This window comes from Ambystoma mexicanum, chromosome 5q (assembly GCF_040938575.1).
Source record: "Ambystoma mexicanum isolate Mex_15411 chromosome 5q, UKY_AmexF1_1, whole genome shotgun sequence".
Classification (NCBI taxonomy): Eukaryota; Metazoa; Chordata; class Amphibia; order Caudata; family Ambystomatidae; genus Ambystoma; species Ambystoma mexicanum.
In genome coordinates, this window is record NC_090933.1 from 520,658,385 (window position 1) to 520,680,039 (window position 21,655).

The window sequence follows — 21,655 nt, forward strand, 5'->3', positions numbered from 1 at the left end:
AAAGGCAGTTGTCTGACGTTCACTTGCACCAGGGGTTCTCTGCTTACATGTGGCTAATGAGCCAAATGTCCAAGGTTGGTAAGAGAGTGCCAACCAGTCATGAGGGTCTATGTAATGGTGAACCATACATTGTTGTACGGGCCTGTCCGCTGCTGCTGTTATGCTATTATCAGTATTTTACATAGTTGGATGTAAGTCAAGGCGTGCCTACCAGATACATGTTCATGTATAAAACCTTTTGTGTAACTGAAATGCATTGAGAAAGTGTGGGCTGCAATCTGTGTGTTTACCAGTTTTCCCTACTTTATTGAACTGATAATAAAGTAGTATTTTGCCATCTTCCTTGCGTCTGTCCGGTTATTTGGCCCTGAGATAATTTACTGTGGTAATCCCATTGGGCACTTGGACCGTTCCAAGGGTTATTGCACATTTGTTAGCGGTGCGGATGGTTCAGAGCCAGACTCTCCCATTTTTGATATCTTCCACCATCGGCCGGAAGCTCAGAGTTTCCTGTGGAGAGCGGAAGAAATACTTTGAAGAAATTCCTGTCTGGTTCTCAGGGGTGCCCCACCGACTGAATGGTAAAGTGGTTGATTGGGGAAGAGTCTATACCAAAGGCTTGAAATGAGCAACAGACGTAAGTAGAACATAGGGAGTGTCAAATAAAAGGGGTAGGTATTGAATTACATGTGTAAATATTTATATAGTGGGGAAAAAAAGTAACAGGATTGATTTAAGGAGAGATGGCTTGAATACCTATTCTCAAGGAGATAGAAGAAAACACATAACACTCCAAGATGGAATATTACGATTAGGGATTCCTGAGGCAAGGCCGGTATGAAGGATGTGTTTTACACTGGGCTAAAATGAAGATGAGATACTTTTACTAGGCAGGTAAAGAAGACGATCATAAAATTGTTGTGCACATTTTTCTGGGCTTTTATGAAGATGTTAGTGTAAAAAGTTGATTGCTTTGAAAAAGACATGTGGTTTTTATTAGTTGTGATAATTTATGTTGGTGACTGGAAATATAGAACAATAGTAATAATTTGACTGTTAATCAGACTTTAAAAATAAACGATTGGTGCAAATCATAGGAGGGTAACAGTTGAGAAAAAAATATAGCAAGAGTCTTAGATTGTCAGTAATAAAACAGGATAGTAACAATCAATAGAACTGTAATGAAGAAGTAAAGAGAATAGTATTGTGTAGGCTTGGAAAGGTTTTTGGAGACTATTGTTTGAGGAATGGACGGCAATTGATGGTGCTTGCTCAAATTGATTGTTGTGATATATGAAGTATGGTGAAAGAAGAATAACGTTGATATAATACTAATTGATAAAAGTAGTAGCAGAATAAAATATCCGATAAGTATTGACAGTTCGAAACAACTTGTCATCTTGGGGGACAATCCCCTTATGCACCGTTGCAAAACATTACTGAGGTACACACCTAAGATTAGGAAATACCATGCTGAATGGGTAAAAGGCACAGCTAACAAAATGTTCATGCCTTGGCCTCAAGAGAGATCCCTATAATGAACAGTATTGCAACATATGAGAACATACTTGCATGCTGCGTATACAGGGAAAAGGTTACAAAAAAGGTTAGTTATTTTAGAGCTAGGGAAAATGTATCAGAGCGAGAAAGGAGCCCCACCCGAGAAGGAGTGGCTGCTTAATCAGCATGAAGGGGAGGGCACAATGCCTTCTGCTACTTTCTTCTTCTGAGGACAATAGTACAACCAATGAGAAACAGGGATTTTATCCTCTAAAGGAGCTAAAAGCAGCAGCAGGGTATAGTAATCAGATATATGCGCCCCCCCCGCTTATAGTAGTGAAGATAGCATAGAAGAAAGTAAGATTAAAAAACGCAAATATATGTCTATACTTAAGGAACATGAGGAGCCTAGTGAAAGAAGGTATAGATTGAGCTAGAAGAAGACCAAGAGACAAAAAGGAGAGAAAGAGAGAGCCAGCCAAGTGAGAATAGTACAGAATGAATGGATGGGACTACATATAGTACTCAATTTAAACACTAATGGTATGGATGACTTTAAAGAGATAGAGGAACAAGAAATGGCATACAAAGAAGAGAAGGAAAAAGAGAGGAAACAAAGGGACGAATGAAGAAGGTATGAAGAGCAGGTAAAGGAGAGCGACAAAAGATGGGGAGAAGAAGAAACGTGAGGAACTAGAAACCCAAAAATTAAAAGAAAGAAGGTTACAGAGAAGAAGGCAAGAGTGAGATGAAAAGACAGGAAGAACAGAAGGAAATGAGAAGGAGTAGAAGACAAAGGAATGATGAAAAGATCACATTGTTAATAGATGTGATATCAGTTGAAGAACGAGAACGATGGGAGGAAGAGAGAAGGTCACAACAGCCCCGTAGGGAGCTGCACGAAATACCTAGAGAACCAACATGGGCTGATGAGCATGAGTCGAAAGGCATAGGGAAAAGGATTGGGGAACAATATAAGCAGATGAAGGGAAAAGATTGTCATGGGACCAGAGAGAGTATCAAAGGATCTCTACTGAGAGAAACAAGAGGCAGATCGTATGACATAATGATGAACAAGCCTAGAACGCTGTCCCTAAGCAAACTAGATCTTGATGACGAGGAAAGGGATAACAGCAGTAACAGTTGGGGTATGATGTCAGACGAAGAAAGGGAAGACAATGAGAGAGTGCTAGGGGAGGGTGCATGTATCTCTTCGATAGATCCATACATAGAAAGAGGGGTAAAGTGGTCAGACTTGGGAGAACCGGAAGGAAAAACACCGGAACCTATACCATATCCCGAACAATGCCAAGGACGGACGCATAGCGTAGGGGAAATATCCCCACCTTATCTAAGTAGATTAAGGTCATTGCCAGGAAACAGACGAGCGGGCAATACGTAGAACAAAATTTACACAATTCCTGTTATTAGAGAAAGGGGGAGGACGACCACAATATCCACCGTGGCCGCAGATGGATAAAGATAATTTGAAATGTAAATTTCCCAGGTTGACTTCAGGAGCAAGTTAACAGATTTATGAGTCAGAAAGAATGACAGCGAGAAGGACATTAGCAATGGGTGACATAAAAGGCCTACTAGCATCTATCTTAGGAGAGAGATAGCTGACGACATTTGGAGACGAGCGGGATATGCAAGTGTGACAGCACAAAGCCCGACACATGATGGAACGCCATTTAATAATTGTAGAGAAGATGTATGTAGGGCACTTAGAGTACAATATCCTGATATATCAGACATGGGCGCGATTATGGCATAGAAAATGGGAGAGAACGAAGATTCTGTTGCTTATATTCGGGAGATTCAAGAACGTTGGCGTCTTGAGACGGGGAAACCATGGGATAAGACGGTAGCGATATTTCATCATATTTTATGTTGGGGACTGCCGAGCGAGTGCAAAGACGGATGAAAAAACAGGTATGTATGGAAGCGAAGCCATGGCCAGAAATACAGTTGACTATCGTACATCATTGTCGATCATTATAATAGACAAATACGAAAAAAGCTCAGATAGAATGCTTGAGGAGGCAAAATTAGTTCAGAAGAAGTTGTCGAAATTTGCTATGGAAGGAGCAGTACTGACAAGCAGCGAAGGAGTGGTGACACAAGAGTTATCGCCTACGCAGCCAATCAATGTAGGGTACCCTGTAGATCAGGGTGGGTATCATGTTTGACCAGGTGATAGAAGGAATGGACCTAGAGGATGAGGAGGCAGATTTCAGAACCCTCAAGTGGGGGGGGGGATTTAATGGAGGACAATCGCAGCAGTGCTGGTATTGTAGGAGGATGGGACATATGGCCCGAACTTATAGAAGTAGAGGGGGCATGCAGCACAACTGGAAAGCTCCAAGGAGGATGGGTTATTTTCCACAGTATAAAAAAGAACCACCAGAGTATTATGTCCAAGATCACACGCAGTATCAGACAAATGTTCTGCGAGTACATAAAACGCAGCAGATTCCGCTGTAACCACAGTCGCCACCAGGGCAACGACAGCACACGCCTATGCAGACGCAACAAGTACAGACACAACAGTACACAACAGTATACATAGATCCAACATGTGTCAGTGCCACAATGGAAGGCAAATACAGTATCCGCTTACACCCAGGATAGGGGGTGTGACAGTGGGAGGGAAACCTTTTACGGTTACTGGGATGAATTTATATGAATTTATATCCACAATAGAAAGCCCACAGAGTGACCCGATGTGTTCAGTACTATCTGTGACACCAGAACCCCAAGAGGAACCAAGGGTCAGGGTAATGATAGGAGGCAAGACATTATTGTTTCTTGTAGACACTGGAGTGACTTGCTCTTGTTTTAGAGAGGGAAATTATCCAATGTCTGGCATTGCCATGAATGCACAGGGATTCTCTGGGGTATGAGTTTGATTCTATTTACTGATGAATTGCCAATTTTAATAGGAGAACATAATGTGTCTATGACATTATTGGATTCTCGACAGACACCAGTTAACATATTAGGACATGACTTAATGACAAATCTTCGCAATATAGGGGGGTGTGGCCCTCTTTTTTTATTAGGGGGGTCCTAAGTCATGAGGGGGTTAAGAGATATGAGAAAACAGGGACTTAGGCTACCCCACCTGTCTGACACTGGCCGGGTGTGGATCCAGCACACTTTGTTGACAGAGCCCTGTAAGTGATCTGTACATTAGAAAACACCAAAGATACATATAACACAATATATTTTATTCATGTGAGTTTAAAAATAGCATCACATAGCTATCTTCCAAAACCTTTTCCTTGCCTGTAAAGGACGGGTTATGCATCTCAAAAAACAATCTCATCCATTGATTCTTTGCATACAATACTTCGCAGTGTGGGTTAGTACATTGGGTGACTTTAGAATGTGGTCGAGTTGACTACAGTTCTGTCTAGTCGACACTAAATGGTGTTTCTGGCACCGTGAAGGTGGCTTGTGTTCTTGTGTTCTGGTGCCGTCTTCAGGACAAATATAGTGGACTTGGACACTAAATGGTGTTTCTGGCACAGTGAATGATCCACCACCTGAACAACATCCACGATCTCACAAGAAGACACACTTGATGTCGAGGCATTGTACACAAGCATTCCACAGATGGAATGTATCAACGTACTCAAAGAGTACCTGGACCAATGCACAGATGTATCCACCCCCACATCCTTCATTCAGGAATGTATCCGACTGGCCCTCACGGAGAATTCCTTCATATACAAGGGACAATTCTACCAGCAGATCAGAGGGACCAGCATGGGATCGACTTTTGCGCCAGATATCGCGAACCTCTATATGGACAACTTAGAGAATCGATTCATATACAGCCACATCAACCAACACAAAAACAAACTAGTCGGATGGGTGAGGTACATTGATGACATTTTCACCATTTGGAAAGGCAACATTTTGGAACTGCAACAATTCCACGCATGGCTCAATAATGTGCACCCCTGCATCAAGTTCACAATGCACCATGACACCAACAATCTGGCCTTCCTAGACCTTAACATCCTCAGAGCAGAAGATGGGACAATCACAACTACATTGTATCGAAAACCAACGGACAAGATCACACTACTGCAATTCTCAAGTTTCCAGTATTGTATGCAAAGAATCAATGGATGAGATTGTTTTTTGAGATGTCCTAAGCAATGCATAACCCGTCCTTTACGGGCAAGGAAAAGGTTTTGGAAGATAGCTATGTTATGCTATTTTTAAACTCACATGAATAAAATATATTGTGTAATATATATCTTTGGTGTTCTCTAATGTACAGATCACTTACAGGGCTCTATCAACAAAGTGTGCTGGATCCACACCCGGCCAGTGTCAGACAGGTGGGGTAGCCTAAATCCCTGTTTAATGACAGATCTTACATGATATCTTTTACTGACAAAGGAATAATATTTTCCACTCCAGGGATTCACGAATGTGAAAGAATGTATATTAACATTTACAGACCAAAAAGCATTATGAGGTATCCCTTTAGATCCAGAAGTATTTTGTATGGAGTAAATATTTTGTTGACATAGCTTCCTGGATTGATAGGTAAATTGCTGAGGATACCTGATGGATTTTTGTTTAGGCCAGAATTACCTATGGATGACGAGGAGGAAAGGATAGCAAGAGAGGAAAGGGTGATTATTCATTGGACAGATGACGAATGAAGAGCATGGAGAACAGTAATAGCTTTTGACGAAGGGCTTGGAGTAAAATACTTGACAGACAAGGAGGTGTTCAGAGATGAGAATTCAGATGATGAATTATTTTTCATAAGTATGATATGATATGGCATTTATAACACGCCTATACCCAAGTGTTTCAAGGCGCGACGCGGCAAAGGGGGGGTTCCAGAGGGAAGACAACAATCTTACTAGGCCAGGTGACATTGAGATTGCGCAATTGCAGGAGAGGGGGGAACGGGAAAGTGCGATGGTTCTCCTCAAGTTTCAGAGAGGCGGTTCCAGAGGGAGGCCCCAGCCAAAGCAAGAGATCTACTGCCAACTTGTTGCTTGTAGAAGTGTCACCTATTGGATGAAAATAGAGGATACGGAAATACCACAGAGAATGGCATTGATAAGAAAGAAGCCACAATTTTTCCAGATAGATTTAGAAAGGTACCATGCATTTTATGGACCAATAGTCCATATGATGTGGGTCTTTTGAGTGGAGAAGGAGCAGTTAAAATAAAGCTTAAACCAGGAGCAAGTTTACCACGGGCAAAACAGAATCCCATGTCCCGAGAAGCAGATGAAGGTATATTTGAAACCATTTCCACTTTGATACAGCAGGGAATATTGGTGCCATCAGATTCCCGATGTAACACGGCTGTGTATCCAGTAAAGAAATGGACGGAGGGTCATGGAGATTTATTCAGGATCTACACCCCATAAACAATATTGTTGAAGCAGGGTTTCCTCAAATTCCGAACCCAGCTACAATATTATGAAACATCTCAGCTACAGCCAAATATTTTACAGTATTAGATTTTAAGAATGATTTCTTTTCAATTCCCCTTCACAAGGACTCATTTTTGTATAAAAAATCAGCGGTGGAAACATACACGATTACCACAGGAGTACTGTGAGTCCCCATCAATGTTTAATGGGGTCCTTCAGCTGGACCTAGGTAATATACTACTCGAGAGCACAATAATTCAGTACATCGAAGACAAATTAGTGTGCAGCGAGACAGAGAAAAAATGCAGAGAAGTTTCAGTTCAGTTAATGACAGTATTGGCAGAAAAAGGATACAAAGTGGACAAGGAGAAACTAGACTATTGTCAGAAAGAGGTCCTGTATATAGGAACTCTAATCGCTCAAGAAGGGAGAAAAGTGACACCTGAGAGAGCAGACGCAATCATGAAAACTTTAAGGCCTGAGACAGTGAGGTAAATGTAGCAGTTTTTAGGCCTATGTAATTATTGTAGGGCCTGTTTTTTTTTTTACAATACATACATTAGACCACTTTTAAAAGGACTCAAAGAAGCGCAGACAAGTAAAGGTGAGATAATATGGACAGATGCAATGACAGAAGGATTTGAAGAGTTAAAAAGGGCGGTTTGTACAGCCCCTGTTTGACTTATTCTCTCATTCATATGGAGTGGTGATGACAGCAGTCCTTACGAAGAACACAACATTAGGACATGGAAATGAGCCCATTAGCTTATCATAGTGGGACTTTAGACCCAGTAATGAGAGGGCATTACTCCTGCGATTAAGCATTAGCTGTTGCTGCTTTTGCAATTGAAAAGGCTGCAAGTATTACAATGGGGTGCTCCATGACGTTATACGTCAAGCATGCCTTATTCGCCATTTTAGAGAAACCTAAAAGCACGTTGACTACACAAAGAGCATCGGGATATGAAATGATCATTTCAAACCCAGTGAATAAAATGTTCAGATGTAGAGTAGTAAATCAAGCAACATTTATAGCCGCCATAGTAATTAATATTTTGGGATGCCTGCATATACACCTTTACCATAGTCAATGTAAGAGGTGATAAGGGTACCAGTAACGAGGCGCCAAAATTGCTTAGGAATGAAGGGCTGAGCTCTTTTTAATAGCCAAAGACAGAAGAATCCAGCTCTGGATACTTCATTAATCTGAGAGGAGAAGGATAAATCCCGATCCCACAGAATCCCCAAATGTCTCACCCTTGCTGCGTAAGAGGTTGGAAGCCCAAAGCGTCGAAGTGGACTGGGGGTACAGTGGGAATTGTTTAGCAACGATCTAGGACCAAGGAGTAAAACCTCTGTTTTATTTAGATGAAGTTGTAGGCCATTTCTGGTCAACCATTCATAGACCTTGGTTAAACCTTCTACCAGAGGGGCCTGCAAGCTTGACAAAAATGTGTGTATCATCTGCATATGAATGATATTGTAACTGGAACCATGGGTAGGATTTTCACCAACGGTTCCATGTACAGATTAGACAATAAAGGTGACTGAGGCGAGCCCTGAGGAACCCCACAACTCAGCTTAATGGGATCTGATGTATAAGGACTAATATTGATTATTTGTTCTTGGTCAGAGAGAAAACTCTTAAACCAATTGAAATTCACATCAGTCATCCCTGTTGGACTTTGGAGCTGATATAGTAAGCAGTGGTCGAAGTGTGGGGAGAGGGGAGTGCAGTGCCCCTTTACTTTTTTTTAAATTAAGTTTCACCATTCCTATACTTTTATTTTAATAAGAAACCATTCCGGAATAGTTTCATTTTAAAATGAAAGCATAAGAAGAAGTTTAAATGTGCACTTCCGTGCACTGCATCAGACTTCATGCCAGTGGTACGACGTTCCCTTAAACAGAAGGCACATCTATATTTTCCTTTAACCCTGCTGGGGATTCGAACCTGGGATCTGCTGAATCAACTTCAACCTCACATGAGGTATCCTAGAACTGCTAGGTTGCTATTGTTTTTTTTCAGTGGCCTGCTTCGGACAATGCCCATTCCCATGCCCCATCATAGCCCTACCCCACAGTAATCAGAATTTTTTAGTTTACATTTAAACAACTTAATTCGGCAGGCACAGCTGTACGTGCAGTTACTGGGTAGGTGGCTTTGATTTTTAGCATGCCCCTTAAGAGGTGCGAATGGTGGGTGATTAGAAAGGGGAGGGTGCATAAATCTGCATGCTGTCTGGGACAATGAATAAAGATAATAGTTTAAAATGCATTTTCTTTCACTGTGATTCTTCCAACCTTTACACAGTGGTGCTGGTGTAATGGAGGAAAGGAGGAACCCTAGGTATAGGGTTTGTATTGCAGGTGGGAGGGGAGCAGCAACAGGGTTTTTGGGGAGGAGAGGGGCCGGCAGGGAATATAATTCCACAACTTCTTTTTGTACACTTCGATCACTGATGGTAAGAAGTCATGATTTACAGTATCAAAGACCACACTGAGGTCCAACATAGTTAAAAAGGACACCTAACCATTACCTGCCTTGACCAATATTTCTCACACAGTAAGAAGAGCAGTAGCAGTGCCATGCTTGGATCGAAAGCCTGATTGAAAGAGATCTAGAATTCAATTTTTTTCTACATAATCCTGCAGTTGCAAGGTAACAGTTTTTTTCAGGATTTTCCCTATTCAAGATAAATTGGCTGTAAGCCAGAAATTGTAAAAAAAGGAAGGTTTTTTTCAATAATAGAGAAATCAAAACCGTCTTGAAAGAGCTTGGAACTTTGCTTTGAGAAAAGGATAGATTAATAACATGTGAGACCGTTGGAGCAAATTGAAGTGCTAAGTTACCCGCTACAATGAGCGTCTAACATAAACTGCGTAGGTTTTAACTGCAGCAATAAAGATAGTCTCAACCGATGTTGATTGCAACAAGAAGGCAGAGCCTTCAAATGGGGTTTCCTTCACTTATTTCTGAACTGGGACTGAACTCATATTGGACTCGGAAGAACAATTCTGTGTCTCTAAATTCTTTGCAAATATTGATTGACTATTGACTGGGATAGGAATTTGCCCTTACTGAGTTTGACTTGGATGTTTTTGGGTGGCAAGGCAGGGATGCCCATTGTCTCCCTTCTTGTTCACACTAGTGATGGAGCACCTGTCTGGAAGGATTAGGAATGACCACTCCATTCAGGGCTTTGGTTGGCCGGAGGGTCATGAGGACAGGATTTTGCTCTATACGGATGTCGTCCTCTACCTGATTAATCCCGAGGAAAGCATATCAAACCATTGACCTCCTAAATGAATTTGGTGAGCAAAGCGGACTGCAAGTCCGTTGGAGAAATCGGTGTGCTTCATGCCCCAGGGGGTGATATGGAGAATTCAATTGTGAAGAGTTGCAGGCCCCTTCAGAGCCCTTTAAAAATCTTGGGGTGTAAATAACCAGATTGAAAGAAAAATTCTTCAGGCTGAACTGTGATCTCCTGGTCAGCAGATTCCTACTTGAATCAAAGAGATTTGCAAATCTACCACTCACATTGGTGGGTATGATAGCTCTGTTTAAAATAGTTGCGTTCTCAAAGTTCTTCTTTGTCCTTTAGTCCAGACGGGGCTGCAGGACATCTAGGATTGCTCTGGAAACACAGCAGAACTCGGCATGGGAAGAGGCTTTATCTTCCGAACCTTTGAAAATATTTCTGTGGTATTCAATTGCCGGTCACTAATGATTGGTTCTTTCTCAATACTTATGACCCTGCAATCATCCTAGACCACTGGTGCTTTGGACCCTACACACCCCGTGAGGTGCTTTATGGTAGAAAGAACATGTGCGACTTACGCCTGGCGGGGAAGTAGGTGGTGCAAACCTGACACACACTACTAGGTAAAATAGGTTGGGGCATCAAGATCACTGTGGACCCACCGCTCCTGCGCATGGGGAACAGGCTGTTACCAGAACTTTGACAAATCCAAGGTCTTTGTTCGTGGGTGCACAGAGGGGATTCATTGTTGGGGGGCCTAGCAAGCGTTCATTCGGGGGAAATTCAGGTCCAGTTTGGGTTCGGCAACGGGATGCTGTACCAATACATACAAATAAGGTACACGTTGCACAAACAGTTGGGAGGGAACTTCGATGTAGAACAGAGCTCTCCCCTGTTGGGGTAAGTGGTGATGGAAAGATTGGATACTACGCCAATTTCAAGTGCTTATAGACGGATAGCAGCAAAAACATATATGTCTATGAATCCACTCAAAGAGAAAAGGGAGAACTATCTAGGCCTCCTTGAGGGAGATTGGGAGAGGGCACTGGCAGCAGGTAGCGAAATAGCCACGAATGTCATATTTTGGTTGGTTCAGTTTAAGGTTCTGTGTCGTAGATTTACTACAGACCCCAGAGGCTCTTTAAGATGAGAAGAGGAGAACATGATGTCTGCCCTAAATACGGGAGGGGAACGTTCCTTCCTATGATGCAGCCTTGTCCCAAGAGTAGCAACTTCTGAGGAGAAGTGCTGGACATCCTTGGGGCCGGGGTGGACGTAGAAATAGGAGATCCTGCTTTGTGCCTTCTTGACATCAGTGGGGACACCAATTTCTCACTAGGGGATTACTAGCAAGGGTTTGGAGTTCGAAAGACAATCCCTCTCGAAGACAATGGCTGGAAACTATGGACAGAAATATGGAACTAGAGAGGCAGTATACCTTCATAAAAGATGCCCGGGTAAACACAAAAAGGTATGGGGGAAAGGGCAACTATGGAGAGACTAATAGTGGTGTAAGAAGCAGTGGACTCATGTTGGGTCCTAAATAAATGGCCTGAGAGAAAGAGGGGAGGCCTCTGCTACTCTGGGTGGGGGCGTTTGCTGTTTGGGTTTAGGGAGAAGGGAAGGAGTCAGAGGAGGGGCAGGTTGAACTTTGGTGTCGGGGGGGTTTGTCATTATCCTATTTGGTGGGTCATGTGGGAATGGGTACCTGTTACTTCGCAATTTACATTTTTTGTGAGACTACGTTTAACTGCTGTTTTTATTGTTGAATATGATAAACTTTAAAAGTTTGCTAAGTCACCTAATCCCTGTGACTGTGCTTGAGAAATATTATCTTGGACAGACGTTTGGAACATTAAAGTCTAGACTATGGATTGAACTCTGGACATTAGGTTCTTTAGCTTTAGGCTACCTCACGAAACTTCCCTTATTGCTCCTTCCCTTCACAGTTTTTGTTTTTGCTTGGACTCTAGACTCTCCCTTTCAAGTTTGTCCACACTACTATAGGTGTTTCCCACAAACCCTGACTTTTCATTACTGGAGACCTACTGATGAACTGGGTGTTAGGGGTCCTAGAAAAACCAGGGGATTTTTGTTTAACTCTTCCAGCAGGAAGATCCTGGTCGCTTAGGGCTAACCACTTATTTTGTTACCTGTAGGATCCCTCTGTGAAATTCTGTTTCTTGTGAATAGGCCTTCCTTCTTTTGAACCGCAGAATAAAACTGTCAAGATCACAAAACCTGAATGTTCTGTTCCTCCCTCCTTACGACACAGTGTAAGTGTGCCCGCTTTGATGCCTGTTGTCATATATGTATTTAATGGTATATGCTTAAGTAGACTGATGTTTGTTTTCTCCCATTTTAAGATCGAAGCTGACAGGCTCTCCCCTTCCCCGCTTCTCCATGCTCAGGTTGTGCGGGGGCAATTTATTTGAGGTGAAGTGACAGTGCTAATATGTACCTCACAGTTACTGAATGTCCTCTTTCTAGGTACCAATGCATTACCGCTCAGCTATCCGGCTCGCCCTCCTCGGTAAAACCACTGCAACTATGGAATGGCACCCTGCTTAGAGACTGCGTCCGCTCTTCATATTTCTTGTCCTACTTACAGCACATCTGATAGAAGTGGCTTCCCAACCTTCCAAATAAACACAAATAGATGGATTATGGTTGAGATGCCCAGTTGCCAGTATAATTCACAAACATTTGCTCAAGAGCATCTAAAAGATGCTCCAGGCATACCCACCTTTTGCTTTTAGGCCGTGTGATATAAGGTAGTAGGTACACACCTGAGTTGCTCACAGACATCTCAAGATTTGTTCCAGGGCAAGTCTTTGTGAATCAGGCACTAGGTATACCATATCTGGAGGCTCCATCTTTATGAGCGTAAACGTAACTTATGCAACACCGTAGAGGGTCAGTGGGAGGGGCTTTTAAACTCAGAAAAAGCTGCAATATGTTCTAACGGTGAACAAACTTTAATACTTGAATAGGGTATGTCTTTTAGAGGACAACCTTTTCTCAAAGTTGTATAAATTCATATTGTGTGTATTTTTCATAGCTAGAAAAGTACATGATTCTGCCTCTGTCGTTTAGCAGGTCTGAATCCTAACTCTTTGGTTCACGTTAGCATTTTTTTATCTCTACAGAGGAGGGCTAGCAGAGCGGTTAAATCGGCTGCAGAACAGAGAGCGATCTGCTGTTAGCTTTTGGAGGCACCAGTGTGTTGCTGACTACAAAACTCCATCAGGTAAGGATTCGAGCAAATGTTCATGTTAAAGGATATTTGTACCGCGCACTATCACCACCGCAGTGGTCCCCTGGCGCTCTGGCGGCTCTGAAAAAGGGAGAAAGGGGGCGGGGGTTAGTTAGTTAGTTAGTTAGTTAGTTAGTTAGTTAGTGGGAATAAGCTGGAAAAGCGCAAGAGAGCAGTGATGTGCTGTTGGCGGCCTCAGACCGGTGAGTTCATTGGCTGTGCTTGGGGTGTTATACGGTCGGTAGTCCTCGTGTGCTGTTGTGCGAGTCTGTGTGGTTTGTTTTGTCGTTGCAGTGCAGTGAAGTTTGTGCGGATTGTTGTGTTGTAGGCTTGTGGTTTTGTTTGGTTAGAGTTTGAGAGGTGTATGCAGAGGGGTGAAATTGTAAGTGGATTGGTTAATTGGCATTGCTGTCTGGAACTGAGGTGCTAAATTTCCACATTCTCTCCACGAGGGGTGCGGGAGCATCTCTGTCCTGATCTGGGCCGTCCGATACTCACAATATTTGCTACAAATATCTGTTTGTTTAAAACATTCAGTAGACCGCATATGAAAGTTCTGCAGGCTTAACTGTGCCAGCATACATTTATTATTTTAATAACTTTCATCTTTTTTAGATGGTGCAAAGTTCCAGTAAATAATTAACAATTGCTATCTGTGGTCGAACTAAGTGTTATGACCATGTCTTTGTTCAGTCAATCTCAACCAAGCCCGCTACACTAGCTAGATCGGGGAATCTTTGCTGGAGACAGTGTGCTTAAAACTGATTGGCAGTTTCTGGAACCAATAAAACACCTGCTTCTGGTTTCTGTGGAAAGGGGACAGCCTTGCCCACTTTAAGTATTCAGCGAGCCGCAAAATATATGTAATGGAACATAACCATAACCTGTCCAGCTTGTTACACATATACCTAACACTATTGACACACTATTGACCTTTCTCTTTTCTAACGTTGCTTTGTATATAATTTAATATGAATATTGAATTCCGAGTAAAGTCCACACTACTGATCAAGAATAAGTGAAACATATTTATTTGACGTTGCACATTTTTTCATTATAGCGGTAACATTGTTTCCGCTCCTAAATATTTAATGAGTTATTTCTTTTTTAGATGTTTTGATACAGTGCGCATTATTTGAGTCCAATTTTCATACCAATGTTTATTGGGTGTGTTGGTACACATTCACTCCAGCTATATCATAAAAAGATGGTGTATGGTTGCGCTGAGAAGATAGGCAAGCACATCATATACTTCCCTAGTTTTGTCTTTGTTAATTAATGTTATGTTTTCATGTAGTAAATGTAACATGTTGCTTTATTTAAATGAATGTGTTTTTTGGCCTTAAACAATAAAGAAAAATAAGCTTTATTGGCAAGCGACTAAAAAACTGCCATTTGTACAAGAGTAGGTAAAGCGCTCACCTGCGCTCACTCGTTTGCTGGTCCTGTAGGGTTTTAAACGGCAGGAGGGGACCAGGGATTAAGAATAGTAAATCCTATTGGTGAGGAACAGTAGGTAGCACACATTAAGCATACTTTTTTCAACATAAATATACCCGCTTGCGCCATTGTACTAAGTACATACCCTTGGTCCTTGCCTTTAAGCCATAACGCGATAAAGCAGGTTATCGTAGCACTTAAACCCTCTAAAGCCCCTGGCCCGAATGGGTTGGCAAACGTGGTACTAAAAAGCGACCCGGATAATTGGGCGCATGTACTTCTGACACTCTTTTCACGTATCTGTAGGTCGGCTGTGATTCCGTCTTCATGGAGAAGGTCGGTGTTTATACCAGTGCATAAAAAGGGAGACCGATGCAATGCTGGTAATTACTGACTTCTCTCCATGCTTGACGTAACCAGAACAATTTTCATGACACTTGTCCTTAAGGAACTTGAAATCTGGGTTACAACAAAAAATTTCCTGAACTATGCACAGACGGGGTTTAGACCTGGTTCTGGGACAGCACATAACATCAGGGTCCTGGATCTATTGATTAATAACACCCTGAGCAACAAAACATGCCACCTTGTATATAATTGTTGTTGACTTTTGTAGTGCGTTTGACCAAGTTAAGAGGTAGACCCTGTGGGACAAGTTAAGGGACTTAAAGTGCCCTGGTTGGATACTACATGTATTGGTGAGCTTACATAGTAACAACCGTGCCAGGGTCAGACTTAACAACGAGGGAGAGGCCACTGATCCCATTCCTATTAATATGGGAGTTAAACTAGGCTGTGTTGGTGCATCTATGTGCTACAATTTGTATATAGCTGACCTGTTACCCCGGATGGCTGCTAAAGCTAATTGCACCCCAAAATTGGGGGACACCCCTATTGTAGACATGCTCTATGCGGACGACTTAATATTGTTTGATCGCACGTTGTCTGGAGCAAAGAGCATGCTCGAGGAGCTGTCCCTATACTCTGCGCACCTGGGGCTTACTTTTAACCTAAGGAAAACACAGATATGGTAATAGCCAAAAGTGGCCCTTGTCGTTCAGGGGTCGAGACAAGCCTGGGTAGAATAAGTATTGATCAATCATACCCATACTTGGGGTTAGAATTTGATACTCAAACCAATTATAATTTGATCCTCTCGCAAGAAAAGAGGCGGGCAAAACTTCTTATATTGCAGGCTTGTAAATTCGCCAAAGGAACAGCAGAGTTTAGTATTGCAGGGATTATTAGACTTCATCAACAGTGCTTTGTCCCCACGATCTTGTATGGCTTGGAGGCATTAGCCATATAAGACAGAACTGGCTCAATATACTTGAGGGGCAGTACTGGCGTGCAGTATTGAGTATTGGCCCGGCTTGTTCTGTTCAGTATCTTAGGTTAGAACTGAGTTTAACATCCCTGAAAGGCATGGCATTTGGAGCTCGAGGTGTTTTTTATCTGAAAGCTATTTCCTCCTTATCATGTAAACTGCTCAGCTTGGCTGGTACTAACTTTGATAATGAAAAGTCACCTCAAGGCAATAGCTATAAACAGCTAAACGAGTCTCTCTTTGCCGAAATAGACTGGTCCCATGATAAGAAGCAGCTAATGCCATTTATCCATCAAAAAAAATCCTTCATACAAAAAATGAACAGATGGGACTGGACTCAGAACTACATCCATCTGTCAACCTTGAAGGGGTACGAAGCTGTAACGCATGTAATCCACAGGTACAGAAAGCCCCAACAATACCTGTTATTATGCCCAGATCCGGAGGTGCGTCAATTTATGCTAAGGCTGCGGACGAATCCGCTTTGTGTATTAGCGGTTACTGGGCCACAGCTGGGTATTTTACCAAAGGATAGGTGCTGTCGTATCTGTGAGAAGGGAGAACATTTAGAAACCACCAGGCACGTCCTGACTATGTGCCCCCGTTTGGGTCCATTGTATATGTGTCAGTTGGGAAAGTTGGTAAACAATTATGAGACCATCAAGGGAGAGTCCTTTTGGGATTATTGCTTAAACTCGGACTCAATTAGGACACAGCTGGCACTATATAGGGTTTGGGTTAAAAGTTTATTACCAAACCAGCCGGCTTTAGTGGAACCTTGAGCGGTTCCCCAGGAATTAGCCCCTAAGCCTGAAGCTTGAGGCTTGGCCATTACGATTTTTACTTGCTGCTTAGTGCTTGTGGTATGCGCTCATTTGTGTCAGGTATTTTGTGTGTTGGGCTGTATATGATATGTATGAAGTGTGTCACACATTATTTATCCCTGTACTGTATTGTGTCTGATTGTTTTATATATATATATATATATGTCTAATTTTATATAATTTTCATATTTAATGTGTTGACCGTATCTATGTTTGTATTAAGTTACTATACGTACTTGTATTGTTTGTGTAAAGTTCAAATCTGAACTAACTCACAATAAACTTATTATTTAAACGGCAACATTACATTCCCATGAGACATTCCATGGCTGCATTGTGATTAAGGCAAGAACATCCTTTGTTCCCAAGCCATAGATACAGCTTAGAAGACGTCCTGATTCCCTCCAGTAGAGCAATCTATATAAATGTAACACAGAATGCTACACGCGATAGAGTTGATGAAATATAGACTGCAACAGTGAAGGAAAAGTTTAACAAAGCTCTGTTTTTTAAGGTTTTCGGGATGTGCCCCTGTATCTTGTTTTCTGAGTCGAGAATATTCACTGGACTTCCTTTTTTAACATTTTGTTAGGTCAGTATCTTTCATACAATGGTTGAAGAGTTCTGACTGCTGTGATCTTGCAATGTTTCTTTTCCAGGATGCTTAAGGAGTTCGGATTCCTTATCCCAGAATTCAATGTCATCATTCAGTTTGCATTTCCCATTGCATGCTAGGAACATGCACCCAAATTCCCAGCGTGCTGCTTGCTAATCAGTTTTTCTTTCTCAGTGCTCTTTGAACTTTCCCTCAAACTCCTATGCAGTGTGTCCTATCAGATTGTTTCTCAGTGTGCTCTAGCCACATGCACTTGAATTCCCTGGATGCACCATCTCTTATCCTTTTTGCCTTTTGTCAGGGTGCTCTAGGTACTTCCACTCGAGTTCTCAGTATGCAGCGTCTCTTAGAAGGATGGCTTTCTCAATGGCCACTCTGCTGAAGACCCCACTTGCTTCTTGCATTTATTGTGTCTTATCCTTTCTGTTTCAGTTGTGTGTCTGCTGGCCCTCCCTCTAGCCCAGCTCCATGTCTAAGCTCCCTCTGGCAGCTTCACTCTGCCCCAGCGGTTCACTTCTTTCTCTAGTGCATCGCTCTGTTTCACTTTGGTCGTTCTGGCTTCTACAGGGGTTCTCTCTTCGACCTCACGACTGCTCAGCAGCTCCGTTTGAGACATTCTTTAGCTTTTTGTGCCTTCAGCTTTCCATCTTGGATTCTCTGGTTCCTCCACAGCAGGAAATTGTATCCTGGACTTGCCCGCATCTCATGAATTCACTTCTTGTGCCTCTGCCTTCCGTCTTGGATTCTCAGTGGTACCTCCACCGGCAGGACATTTTGTCTTGGTCTTCCCCACTTCTCACCAATGGTGTGTGTGATAGAGGTGCCACACATGACACGGACTACACAGACCTATATTGTTTCATTCAGCCACTGTTACTTCCCATCTTGTTAATCGATTTTGACTTCCCATTTTGTTACCCTTTTTTATGCTCCCTCTTTCTTGTCCTGTTTATACCTTGTTGCTCTAGCTCCTATCTAATTGTAGCCACTGCCCCAAAATCAAAATGCGAGTGTAGGGTGTCTCTCACTGTACCAGATTCGAGAAAACACATTGCTGGCCTCCAAATATGATAAAGACTCAACCCTCCTGATTTCCTGCTTACTTGAGCCACAAGGACCTGGATCACATGCCTGCAGCCACGGAAAGCAGACTCCCCACTCGTTCTTTCTAGGTTTCAGTTTTCCGCTTCATCACATAGACATAGAGTAACTAGTACTAATAATGAATACAACTCCTCTTTCTACTCAAAGAGGTAGTCAACGCTAAGCAGAATAATGGCTTCATTGGGTAATTTAGAACGTGAATTGCATTTATTGCTCCCCACAATACTCAAGTAGGTTCAATAAATCATAGTGCAGATCACTGTTTAAAATAGGTTTGACACGCGCAGTTGAGCGGGGAAATAAGGATCTTGTTTTATTGCAGTAACAGGGTTCGAAATTCAGGGGAGCTGGTAGCTATTTAGCTCTTGCTTCTACCCCAGGAGAGCCTGGTTAGCTTGAAACCAACAGCTACCAGGAGCTACCTTTGGCTCCCCAGGCATACGTAACATTAATTTTTAGCATTTGAGAATGGTAATAAAGGAGAATTAGGACACGTCTGTTACACATTTAAACCTAATGAATCATATACAATGGATAAAAAGTTAGTGTGCATTGCGGTGCTCTGGGTACGCACTTCTGGTTCCCCAGCAGTAGCTCCTGCCTACTGGTGGGTGATACCTTTCAGCTTGTAAGGTGTGCAGGGGACGGGAGTGTCTTTAAGTTTAGACACTTTTTGTTTTATGTTTAACACATGCTTCAGTGTCAGGGCGTGTATTCCTCCCCAGCACCCAGAATTGTAATAAAATTTCTCTAAATAGTTATTTAGTTTTTGAGTAATTAGGTGTGCTCTGATAGATACTTCTTTTTGTAGGGTGATACCTTACAGCCAGGAGCTGTTTTTAGTTCCTGCTCATTGAATCATAATTTGAAACCCATAATTAGGTCTATGGGAATTACATACGTTTTTTAAAATATGAATTCAATGGCATACATTGCATTCACATAGACATTTTATTAATCGAGGAGCGGGTTGAATCTGTATAATATCGTTAGGCGATGAAACCAATCATGCAGGAAAAGATGTGTGTAGATTTCTGGCCAAACTCAATGAAAGGTACCAATATATGTTGCACTTTCATATACACTGAAATGTTGTCCATCCAAGGAATTCCAAACGTTGGGCAACCAAATCTGAAGTGGAGGAGCTGAGAAGGCCTCCCAATACTGAGTATTAGTAAGTCTGGCAGCCAACAGAATCTGCATAGCCAGCCTCATTTGGTGGCCTACCAATTCATAAACATGGTCATCAACTGCATGTGTGCATGGTGTGAGAAACCTAGGGTATTCTCGCATTAAGACCCAGAGAGTCCTCTATTCAGGTGGCCAAGTGAGGGCCATCGCTCTTGGATCCCAACCCTGGGGATGGACGAGCAAGGGAGGATCACCTCGGTAGAGGAATCTGGGGTTGCCTTTGTGCGAATACCCCAGACGAGATGCAGCATTCAGACAGGGTGATCAAAGAGGAGGAAAAAGTCCCAGGCGCCTTCATGGGATACATTGATTCCCGTCACCCTAATCCAGGTCTCATATTCACTCATTTCTATCCCGTCATCCATGACCCAAGGGGGAGGAAGGAGAGAGTCAATTGCCTAAGGTGGGGAAGGAAAAACCTAAAACAAAGACAGAAGTCCGACAATAATATCCATTCATCCTCTACCAATTTAGATCACAGGGAATACCATCAAGACTCCTGTTTGTATAATCGACCATCAGGAATAGGGAAGGGGGCAACCATCCCCTTGAGGGAAAAGCAGGCTAGAGCATATTCCTATGTCCATTGTCGATTGCCTGATAGAGTAGCAGGAAATGGACCAGTCCATCACCCCCCTCACCATTTTCAACCAATACTGGGATGAGGAAGAGGCAACTAGGAGCAGTAAAGATTACCCATAGTAACATCATGGGTGAAGTAAGGGAAACCTAACACAGAAAGAACTTAAGTTGTCCCACTTAAAGTCAAAGTCAGTCATTTAAAAATGACCATTCACACCTGACTCCACTTGACTGTATTTTTAACTATAAAAGGTGTGGTTTTCCACAAGGAGGAGAACGAGCTGGGAATGCTGTCCAGAGCCAAGAAGCTAAGGAGCAGAGAGCAGCAGGAGTGGAAACCAGGACGAGAACGGCGTGCCGAGATGCTGGCCCAGTCTTTGGAAAGGGCTGCAGCGTGGCTAGGGAGTCGTGCCTCCAAGTAGCAGGAGTAAGGTAGCCTGTTTCGTGCTGCTGGCATTGGGCGGAATGCTTGTTCCGTTGGGATTTGTGCTGGTCCCAAGGGTAACTGAGGGGCAGGTTGTGAGACCCTGACCTCAACCCCATGTATCCGGAGGGACAGCTTGTCAACGCAACACTGCCCGGTGAGTGAGAGAGAGAAACTCGGGAGCGTGCGTTTGACTGAAGCGGAGCGGGAGAAAGACAGTGTTAGTGGTACGAAGTGGAAAGTGAGATAAAGTGTCTGAAGGACAGAAAAGTGTGAGAGATAAACAGAATAAGAGAAATAGAAAGAAGGAAGTTGCGCTGGTGGCGCGGAAGAAAAGTAAAGTGAAAGAAAAGCGTTTGAACTGTGCGAAGAAGGAAAGTGGAATAAAGACTTAAGAGTGCGGAGGGTGCACGGTAAAGAGAGGGCAGTGTGTCAAGCGTGCAAGAGGCACGATAGGAAAGCAAAGGAAGGTGCAAGAGTGCACGTTGGAAAAAAGGAAAGCAAAAGGAAGGTGCAAGTGTGCACAAGTAAGAAGCAAAAGAGAATAAGAAGGGGTGCAGGAAGCACCTGTGGGCAAAAGGTTTAAAAGAAGGAGCAAAAAATAAATAGTGGGGTTACAGATGGGAGTGGTCAGGCCCAGGGGAAGTAAAGAACCAGGTGGTTTTGAAAGTCTGTGATTGTACCCCACAAGTGAAGTGTGTGGGAAAG

General features: G+C 42.7%; 1 protein-coding gene and 1 long non-coding RNA gene across 3 annotated transcripts in view; one reads left to right on the forward strand and one right to left on the reverse strand.

Moving 5' to 3' along the window:
- Positions 1 to 21,655, forward strand: part of SPIDR (scaffold protein involved in DNA repair) — a 3,076,965-nt gene that overhangs the window by 1,296,230 nt on the left and 1,759,080 nt on the right. For both annotated transcript variants that reach the window (XM_069621022.1, XM_069621023.1), the window contains one exon: positions 13,333 to 13,433. In XM_069621022.1, the coding sequence (XP_069477123.1) occupies positions 13,333 to 13,433 (101 nt within the window). The remainder of the gene's footprint in view (positions 1 to 13,332; positions 13,434 to 21,655) is intronic.
- Positions 1 to 21,655, reverse strand: part of LOC138497496 (uncharacterized) — a 405,756-nt gene that overhangs the window by 66,262 nt on the left and 317,839 nt on the right. The window lies entirely within an intron of this gene.